The 11037-nt window shown below is 31.2% G+C and overlaps 1 protein-coding gene across 1 annotated transcript; it reads left to right on the top strand.

Moving 5' to 3' along the window:
* Nucleotides 1-9739: 9739 nt before the first annotated feature.
* LOC8266792 (osteocalcin 2) lies at nt 9740-10793 on the top strand. The gene has a single exon (XM_002533036.4). It carries the CDS (start codon nt 9792-9794, stop codon nt 10569-10571), a length of 780 nt encoding a protein of 259 aa, XP_002533082.2. The 5' UTR covers nt 9740-9791; the 3' UTR covers nt 10572-10793.
* The last annotated feature ends 244 nt before the right edge of the window (nt 10794-11037 follow it).

Consider the following 11037-nt stretch of genomic DNA (forward strand, 5'->3'; position numbering starts at 1 on the left):
TCCCTTCGATCATGCCTAAACAAATGCAAACTGCATATCTAAATTACAAACAACCATTATATTTTATATCTTTTTTTATAGTATATAGAATTTACTTTTCAAGAGCGATATGTGACCCATTAATCGCATTGATGTAATCCTAATAAGAATAAAAATAAAATCAATTACTTAATATTAGTGTTGAGTCTAAGATTTAAAAGATAAAAGAATATCCAAACATATGCTATTATTCAAATTCTCTAGAGATATAGTAAGGCACTCAAGGTCTATAAATTTGATTAAATTAATTGACCTCAAATATGCAACCATGAAATATTTACCTAAAATACCAACTAATAGCTTTTTAAAATGTTGAAACCTTTACTTGCATGCCTATTTGATGCATTTAAAGCAATGGTGTATAGAAAGATTGTAACCGTGTCAATCACATTGATGCTTTCAATCCATATTTAGCTTTTAAGTTAATTTAATAAAATGGCTGGGAGTGATATGCAATAAATAAAGTATCAACAACCTCACCACTTCTAATAACACAATAAAATTGGCTTGTTTAGGTCAACTTGGTAGTTTCTCTTTCTTGATCTCTTGAATGGCTTCTATAATTTTTCTCATTTTAGCTTTTAAAATATTTTATTGAGGCTTCAACATAGTCTATTTTTTCTCATTCCTCCCTATTCTATCATTAGAAGCTATTATAGACATTTTAAAATATTTTAGTTTATGCATAAACTTTTAATTTCTTAAGAGCTGATATTTTTTGAATGTTAGTAATTTTTATATTCGTATAGATGCTACCCCTACTACATATGGATTTCTTGTATTGTTTTTGGAGCTTTTTTTTCTAATTTTGCTTAATTAGTTTTATATCGAAATGAATTGATTTCCGTTAGGTGATTTAAAAAAATTTCATATGCCAGTGGGACTCACATCTAGTCCAATAATGTTTTGTCCCGGCGGAGACTACGCAAATCCTCAATATGCCTTTGAGTCATAGACGGCCACCTGATAAAAGAATTTGGAGATGCACTAAGAATGGGAATTTTACAATGAGATCAACTTACCACCTTGCAATATAGGTGCCTTTATCGGTAGGACAAGCTCATCCTTTATCATTCAGTCATGATCCACTATGGAAAAAGTTATGGAGTTTGAATATACTGCTTAAACTCAAGCATTTTCTATGGCGGGCCTGTAGTAATTCCTTACCAACTAAAGAATTTATGCGAAACAGAGGTAATTTTGAAATTGATCCAATGTGTTGTTCATGTGGTGAAAGTAGAGAGAGCTTATTTCATATCATGTTTTTATGTCATTTTGCTACTGATGTGTGGTATTTAGTCCCTTGAGATTAAATGTTGCATTGTTGCAAACAACTGATCTTAAACAGGTGCTTGGGAGTATGTTAGAGCCATGCCCGGCAGAGTATGTGGAATTTCTAGCAATTTTTACATGGTTGTTATGGCACACCCGCACTCAATATATTTTTCATAGCAAGTGTCCCCAGATTCAGGAGGTCATCTATAAGGCAATGAATTTCTGGTTTGATGTTCAACATTCACGTTCATAACCCTTTCAACTATCTCCTCAACCTCGTGATGGTGCTGGCAATGAAATATGGCAAGTCCCAGCGGGTGGTTATTGTAAACTAAACACAAATGCAGCAGTATACAGTTCAGGGTCCTTTGGTTGTAGCTTTATTGTAAGGAATGAGGAGGGACATGTTATGTTGGTAGGATGTCATCGGATAAAGATGGTTGGGGAGAGTACATTAGTTGAAGCAACGGCCATGCCTTGGGCAATGTAAGTGGTTCTTGAAAGTGGTATTAGAAATATTGAGGTCGATTCTGACAGTAAATGGTTAGTTGATAGCCTTATTAGGAAAGGGGGGGATTGACGTGTTTTGCGATCTTGTGTCTCAGCCTCTGCGTCCAACATTGGTGTGAAAAATTTTAGATTTGTAAGGAGAGAAGCAAACTGTGTGGCACATGCTTTAGCACATTTACAACAATCATGTATTGGTGAGCAAATCTTTGTAGAAGAGGTGCCACCTTCAGTTGATATTTTTGTCTCAAATGATGTAGGACTATGGTCTTTCAATGATCAATAAAAGATTTCTTTATTCTAGAAAAAGAATTACGATATCATATACCTATTTGCTCGTCTTTTTTCAGAAAATTGAAATTAATTTAATTTTTCTATTTGTAAATAGATTTCTTTTCTTTTTCTAAGGATTATGATGGCTCTATGTTAGTACTTATAATTGCACGAACCGAAATATAGTAAAGTGGTAGATCACTCTGAGGGTCGACCTCTTAAGGAACTAGTAGCAAGCTTTATTATAAAAACCAATTATCAAATAATAATACTAAAAAGTAAATCTAAACATTCTAAGCCAAGATTTTGTGAGAATAAAATTCATAAGATAAAGTAGCCAACCAATAAATAAATATGTAATGCAAATGCTTATGATTTTAACAATATATGATAAACATAGTACTTAGTCTCACCAACTACTTAGTGCTATCCTTGTTAAAACAATAAGGGCAAATCTAATGAATAAGAGATGATGTTCTCTTTTCCTTTAATTACTGAAGTTAATGACATAACTAAAGTTTCTTAGATCAATATATGATGAAGTGAAGATGATGTTTCTAATGAACAAACTAAAGATTTTCATAACAACTATGACTATTGAATTGATATGATTGTCAAACAATAATCAAAATTGAAATTAATAAAATATATTGATAAAAAATTATTTATCAAATATAAAAGTAACAAGGTTCATACTAAAGTAGAAAAGCTCAACTAAATACAAGTAGAAAAGTAGACTAACATCTATAATCCCACAGTCATGGTGATTAAATAGCTAAACATCGAAAATAACAAAAAGAAAGTAAAAACTCCCTCAATATCATAATATCTTTAAGGCAAAAAGATGATTTGTCCTTATTCTTCAATCCCAAAAGCTTTCTTGATCTTAAAAGAAGAACTAAAAATAAAAATAACTGAAGTGTTTATGAAAAACTGTAGAGAAATGTAGAAATAAGAATGGTGGACAACGCAGATGAGAGATGCAGCAGAGAGCAGATAGGATACACCTCTCCTCGTCGATCTAGCTATATATATATATATATTTATGAAAGTCCTCCACCAAGATAAGTCTCTCTAAAGATAAGTATATATAAAATAAACCTATATCCAAGATAAGTATATCTAAGATAAGTCTATCTAATAGATTAATTTATAGATGTCCTTATCTCCACCAATTATTATCTCAAAATAATTATTTGTATAAATCCTAATAAAAATATAAATAACTAAAATATCCCGAGATAAATAGTAGAATTCGGCCAACATAATAATTAGTAAGTCCACGTATCTCAGTCTTGGATCTTGATAATAAAATACTTTACTAATTCCTTTTCCTATGCATTTGGCTCGTAAATTCCCTTCATGACTAATATTATTTGAGACAATTAAGCTTAAGTGAGATATAAATACATATATTCACCAAATTATATATAGAAAATATATCACTAAAGCTCTAAAATATCCTAAATAACAATGTATAATTTGGACCTATCAAATACACCCACACTCAAATCTTTACTTGTCCTTAAATAAATAATAACTGAAAGTTAACCTTTGTAAAAATCATGAAGAACAATCACACTTAACTTAAAGATATTACTCAAAAAAATCTCACTAATGCACTAATCATGTCAACCCAAGAACAACTTGAATCATAAAAATTTTCTTAAAAGTGTAAACTCAAACATTGTTAATCAAAAGATTCAAACATTCCAATCCCCTATACATGTTTCATAATATATAGCCTAACTCATCTTCAAAAGATACAACTATGATGCATAATCTAAATCATCATAACAATATTCAAAAAGCGGTCTATCATCCAAAACTAGAGATCAATAGGCATTTTTTATATTACTTGCCTTTTAAAGCTCTCTTTATTTTTATTTTCTTTTTCTTTTCTAGACCCTTAAATTTTAACTTTGATACTTGGAAAATGTAATTCTTTCTTAAGATGTCAACATGTCTTTTACGTAAATATAAACATAGGTAATTAATGCACATGGTTACTCAATATAACACACAATCAAGATGCTTTGCAAACTTATGCTCTCAATTGTCGTTTTACACAAAAATCAATATTGGTCATGAAAATTTATGGTTACTAAACAACTAAAATCAGTATAGTATATTCTATTAAACTCAGAGCTCCTCATATATCTATATCATATCTCACTAAATGCAAGAAAGCCAATTTAATAACAAGAAGATAATAATCTAAATCACACACTTCTAATTATACCAAATTCAAACTTATCAAACTACTCATCATATCTATATGCAAAGAATGTATACTTGACCAATTAAAAACATCTAAACTCATGAATTCACGTACATGTTTAATCATTAACTAAAGAGTTCGAGAAAATGACACAATAACATTCTTTTGTTGATTCTTATGTAGAATAATAAATAAAAAGTTGAGTAGAAAAATAAAAATTTTACAAAAGTTAATCAAAATTGTTAATTCGTGTGACATATTAATTAAATAAATTCAATAAAGGAATTATCCTAATTTCCCTCCCCATACTTAGTGTGGACATTATCCTCAATGTCATTGCATATATAAAAATAAAAAAAATAAAAAATAAAAAGTTAGAACATTCCCCTGAATATTTATAATGCAAAGTAAGCCATGAACTTAAATTTCAATTTTCATCAATCCAACCTTATAAGTACACTTAAACACGTCATTGATAATTATAAAAGAAATAAAAAAAAATAAAGAAAATAATTCAAGTTATTTACATCAATAAACATGAAAAACAATCCTTAAGATACTACAAAGATAAAATCCTAAGGTAACTAAAAAGAAATCCTAAAATAACTAAATATAAATCCTAAAATAAGATCCTAAATTAATTATGTGACTATTCATGTCCAAATGTGTGTTTTTCAGGGGCAAAAAGGAAACAATAAATTGTATTTGGTTGTATTTAGGTTTAAAGATAGTATTTCAACTTAAAAATAACTCCATTTTTGCTTAACTTTAATTCTCTAATTTTTTTAATTTTAAAAAATTAGTTTTTGGTATAAGAATCACCTAAAAGGCAAAAATTGAGCCTTCCACGCGCTAGAGGAATGTCGCTAGGCAGCAATGCTCATCCTCCTCGTGGGTGGTGTCCACGCCTTATGGACAAGCCGCAGTTTAATGAACTGAGACCCAATAGAGGTGTCGTAACCTCGCGGACGACGAGCTTGCTTATGCGCTTGCTCGCAAGCTTTAATGCAAGCCCGCTGCCTTGCTGAATGACGCCTTCCATAACCTTGCGGCTCTCCGAGCCCAAGAGGCTTGTGGGTTGTGCTCCTACATTGATGTTGATGGATCACGTGATAGGCAGTTGCTTGTTGTTACAAGGTCATGCGCAAGAGGTAGCCCCGCTAGCTAGTAGACACTATGTAACTTGGCTTGCGAAAAGAATTTCGTGTGAAATTTTTGCTATACCTAAGTTTGAATTTTGTAAGAACTAAAGGTAAATAAATATGAAAAGCATAAAAATCGAAGGGAATTAAAAATAAAGATACTTCAAATAACTCAAAAATAAGAAGATGGACAGTTTTAACTAAAATTTGAACTTTATTAATAATAACTTGAACAAAATAAAAACTAAACTAAAGAAATTAACTAAGCTAAAAAATAACTAAGATTTACTAAACAAAATTCAACTAGTTCCTAACTAATGATAAACATATTAAGAAAAGAACTAAGTTATAATCCTACAAGGGAATGAGACGTACCTAGAGTCTAATAATTTCCATTTAAAATTTTTCTAATATTGAATCAAACATTCAACGCATAATAAACACACAATATCCACATAATAATATAAGATCAATTAAATATGAAAGCGCAATATTAAAAGTAAATTGACATGTTACAACATGGAAAAATATTACCCTTTGAGAATCTCAAAGAAGGTAGGAATGATGACATTTCCTTCACAAGCCTACAAAATAAAAATAAAATACTAAAATTAAAAACTGAAGTAAAATAAGTAGTTTGCTTGAAAATAAAAACACACATGCTAAATTTATTGTTTATAGCTAGACATTGTCGATTATACGCATGGTGGGCGTTTATCCATACACTTCACCTTTTGGCCATAAGAAATTCCTTCCAAGTGTGACTTTATACTCTTAATAGGAACATCTAGACTATCACTAAAACTCTAATCAAATGGGATCACGTCATCAAATTTATCATATAAGTCCAAGACTTTATCATTCAAGTCATCATCTATCATTCCCAATGCCAAAGATACTCATAATGTGTCTTCTTTTTTCTGCAAAAAAAATGTTATAAACAAGAGAATCTATACAATCTATATATAAACACTTATCAATTGAAGAATTAAAAGATAACGTTAGAGAATCAAATACTTTAAATTCAAGTTTGGATAGTTTTCATGAAACGCCTACCAAAGAGAATAGTTTGCTCCTTATCCCTTACTAGTGTGTTTTCCATATCACGTATTATAAAAGTAATAGGGATTATTAACTTACCTATTTGAACTAGCAAGCCTTCCACTACACCTCTAGCATATTTTATTGATCTATTTGCAAGTTGTAGAGACATGGTAGTGGGCTTCAACTCTCCCAATCCAAGTTATGCACAAATCGAATATGGCATTAAGTTGACGCTTGCTCCTAAATCCAACATGGTTTTTATAGCCTTTTTATCACCCATTATAATATTTACAATGAAGCTATTGGGATCCTTCATTTTAAGAGGCAACTGATATTGAAGCACTGCACTTATTTTTTTGATACTTGCACTTTTTCATTGTTCTCATATTGCCTTTTGTTAGTGTACAACTCTTTAAAGAATCTTGTGTATGCTGGCTTATTCCTTATAACATCCAATAAAGGTAAATTAATATTAACTTTAGAAAGAAGTTTAGAAAATTACTTATCATGTTTGCTATCTTTGAGTTGGTTTAGAAAAGGAATGGATGGCCTATAAGGCTAAGCTACCTTATGGAATTTACGTTCAGAAAATGCTTAATTTTCTTTCTTTTTAAGTTCAAGATTAGGCTCTATTTGTTCTTCCTTTTGCATACTCTTTTCATTGATTTCTAGTTCCACCAATCCATTATCTTTGGTATACCTGCATGAGAAGAAGAATCTCTTTCAGTTTTGATATCAACCTTATTATCAACAACCTCACCACTTCTAATAACACAATATAATTGGCTTGTTTAGGTCAACTTGGTAGTTTTTCTTTCTTGATCTCTTGAATGGCTTCTATAATTTTTCTCATTTTAGCTTTTAAAATATTTTATTGAGGCTTCAATAGAGTCTATTTTTTCTCATTCCTCCCTATTCTATCATTAGAAGCTATCATAAACATTTTAAAATATTTTACTTTATGCATAAACTTTTAATTTCTTAAAGGATGATATTTTTTGAATGTTAGTAATTTTTATATTCGTATAGATGCTACCCTACTACATATGGATTTCTTGTATTGTTTTTGGAGCTTTTTTTTTCTAATTTTGCTTAATTAGTTTTATATTGAAATGAATTGATTTCCTTTAGGTGATTTAAAAAAATTTCATATGCTAGTGGGACTCACATCTAATCCAACAATGTTTTGTCCGAGCAGAGATTACACAAATCCTCATTATGCCTTTGAGTTATATATAACCACCTGACAAGAGAATTTGGAGATGCACTAAAACTGGAAATTTTCCAGTGAGATCTGCTTACCACCTTGCAATATAGGTGCTTTCATCGGTAGAACAAGCTCGTCCTTTATCATTCAGTCATGATCCACTATGGAAAAAGTTGTGGAGTTTGAATATACTGCTTAAACTCGAGCATTTTCTATGGAGGGCCTGTTGTGATTCCATACCAACTAAACAAATTCAAAGAGCTAGTGAGCCCTACAAGCAGACCTCACACAGTAGAGAGTCCTTTAGCTAGTAATCATATCCAGGCTCTTTCTATAAATAAATCTTCTCCTTCTTAATCTTCATTCCCATCACATGGTAATCCCGATCTAATAAACTAAACTTTTTTTTCATTTTTCAAAATTTAAAACTTTCTTTTTCTTTTTCTTAATGTTAATTTTTTAAAAAAATTTATAAATTATTTTTTCAAATCTGCTTTTAGTTGATCAAAACGTCAATTTATCTACTTCTACCAAAAGTAATTTTCAGAATTAAAAAATAAAATAAAAATTGAATTTGGAAAAATATTTTTTTAATGTTGTTGCTAGATATGTCCTTTGTTGGATGGATGTAAGAATGGTTTTTGGATTAAGAGCCCAAATGAGGGCCTGCATAAAGGGTTGCCCACAAACTCAAAACCCAAAACAAGGTCCAATAATGAAATGATTGGAATTTTAGAGTCAAAAAAATGGGTAGATGGTCAAACATCTAGTATCTTTGCTCTTTAATACATATGTAGACCTATCACTAGACATGGTTAGAGTATCAACAAAGGAAACCAACAAAGAACTTGCTTGGTGGAGAGGGAAAAGAAGACTAAATCTGGCTGATATAAGTGATATGTGTGGTCCCTGAGGCATTATGAGTTGAAATGGGTCCAAATGGTTTTCCTTAGAAACCCAAATGGGGGACAAAAGATATTTTCTAAGAGCTGCTTTGTCCTCATTTTGAGGAGAGAGTTGATCAAAAGTACTAATTGATCACAGTTACTAATAATCTTATTTTATGGGTTCATTTCAAGAAGTCCCCACCAAAGAGCCTATGCTCTCTCACAAACACAAAGCATAAAGAAAAAGCCTTTGCTGATCCCATCATAGCAATTTGCCTGCTTAAAGCCCAAATGAGCCATTTAGTTATTGCATTGTTGGTACTAGTGTTGCTTGACCACCTTCTTCTTCTTCCTCCTTCTCTCTCTCTCTCTCCCTCTCTCTCTCTTAATTAATTGATACTAAAGGTCTTTTTTGCTTTATATGGAAGAGTATATTTGGGAAGCTGTGTTCTTTAAGGAAAAAATAAATAAATTAAAAGCAAGTGGGCATAGACTAAATGAAACTCTATTGAATAAAGACTATTCTTGAAGCCTTCATATCTTACATAAAAGAACAAAAAATAAAAATAGAAACAAAAACAAAAAGAGAGAAACATACTGATGAACAACAATTTGATGTATTACATGTCATTCTCTAATACTTATCAACTAATCACAGCAAGTGGACCATTCCAGCAGTTTAATTATGACCTTTAAAAATAAAATTTAGTTTTGTCACCAATTTTATTTATTTGGTCAATGGGCATAGATGCACCAATAATATGACCATTCTAATATTATGTGTATGTGTATAATAATACAAGAACTAAAATTCAAAGTTTGGCAATTTCATTTTCTCTAAATAAATAAAAAATGAAAGTAATTACATGTAGGCACATCATTTAGGACACAATTCTTGGAACATTTCACACAAAGCAAAATAATTAGAACACTACTATTACAAGAAATTAATTTTAATTAATAAGGTTGAGTTGGCAAGTATTGACCTCATGATTTGTACCACCAAGCTTATCAAAATATTTCTTTAATTTTTATAATATTAAATAATTTTTTTTGTACAATAATTAAATAACTATTATCCAAATTTATCTCTCTTATATATATATATATATATATATATATTATATATAGCTTTTAATATAAATACAACCCTAAACACTCTTCCACCCCAGAACTCCAACAGAAAAACCTCTCCCATGGAACACCATCAAAAGACCAGCTCTAGAGAAATTTTCTCCTTTCCTAGTACCCCAAGCACTCAGGATCAAGATCAAGATCAAGACCAAGATTTCGAATTCGGAGGTTTAACTCCGGATCATTCTCCTTACAAGAATTCTCCAGCTGATCATCTTTTCTACAATGGTCGGCTCTTGCCTCATTCATTTCCACTTCAGCAGCAGCAGCAGCAGCAGCAACTGTCAATAGCAGCCATGTCTTTTAGCAGCAATATCTCACGCACAACGAGCAGAGCAAGCAGCAAGGATTCTCTCATGTCATCGAGAAGCAATAGCGTTAACAGCAGTAGAAGCAGCGTCAGTTGCAGCAGCGCAAGAACAAGTTCAAGTGACAGTTCCGAAAGAAGATTACTGTATCATACTAGAAAAGCTGGAAGCTGTAGATCATCATCATCATCATCAACTCCTATGGCTAGTAAAGTTGTTATGGCACAACTATATGGGTCTTCTCAAAGATGGCAACATATCATGCCTGGAGTCCCACCTGTCCTGAAACGTGAGGATTCCAGGAGAAAAATTACTAATAATAATAATAATAATAATAATAACAATAATGGTGGAGTATTGGGAAAGCAAGGGTTTGGTAGCAAGAAAGAAGGTGATCAAGAAAAGAGAAAAGACAAGTCATCATCTGGGGTTTGCTTGAGATTTCTCAGGTCAATTTTGGTGGCATGTAGGGAATGCCATGCCATGGAATCATCTCTAAATGATGATATCTTGCAAGAACGCATCAAGGTATAATTATTTTGGACAGGGGCAGTTTTTTTCCTTGTTTTATTACATCGGATCAACAGGAGAGGCCGTAAAGAATCGAACCCTTTATTTCTTTTTTTCTATAGATACTCGATCATTGTATAATTTTTTTTGATTTTTTTGAGTAATTAATTTTATCTCTTTTTACTCAAAGTGTGAATTCTAACTTGATCTTTAAAAAGAATGCATTCAAGATGTTTTATATATATATATATATATGTGTGTGTGTGTGTGTGTGTGTGTGTGTGTGTGTGTGTGTAAAGGCTTTATGGAATGATTTTGGCATGATTTGTCCTGTAAAAATAATTACATATTATGTGGGAGCCTAAGAGCCTTGAATGAAGAAGTTTGCTTTGACTATATCTTAACTATTATTACAGCTGACATTTTGTTTAGAGAAGAAATTGATGGTTCTGCTGTTTTCTTTTTCCTTTTTCCTCTCATTTGTAAGAAC

This window comes from Ricinus communis, chromosome 9 (genome assembly GCF_019578655.1).
Source record: "Ricinus communis isolate WT05 ecotype wild-type chromosome 9, ASM1957865v1, whole genome shotgun sequence".
NCBI classification, from domain to species: Eukaryota; Viridiplantae; Streptophyta; class Magnoliopsida; order Malpighiales; family Euphorbiaceae; genus Ricinus; species Ricinus communis.

Excerpts from the sequence above, each read along its gene's own strand:
- LOC8266792 (XM_002533036.4), top strand. The coding sequence starts at position 9,792 with ATGGAACACCATCAAAAGACCAGCTCTAGAGAAATTTTCTCCTTTCCT.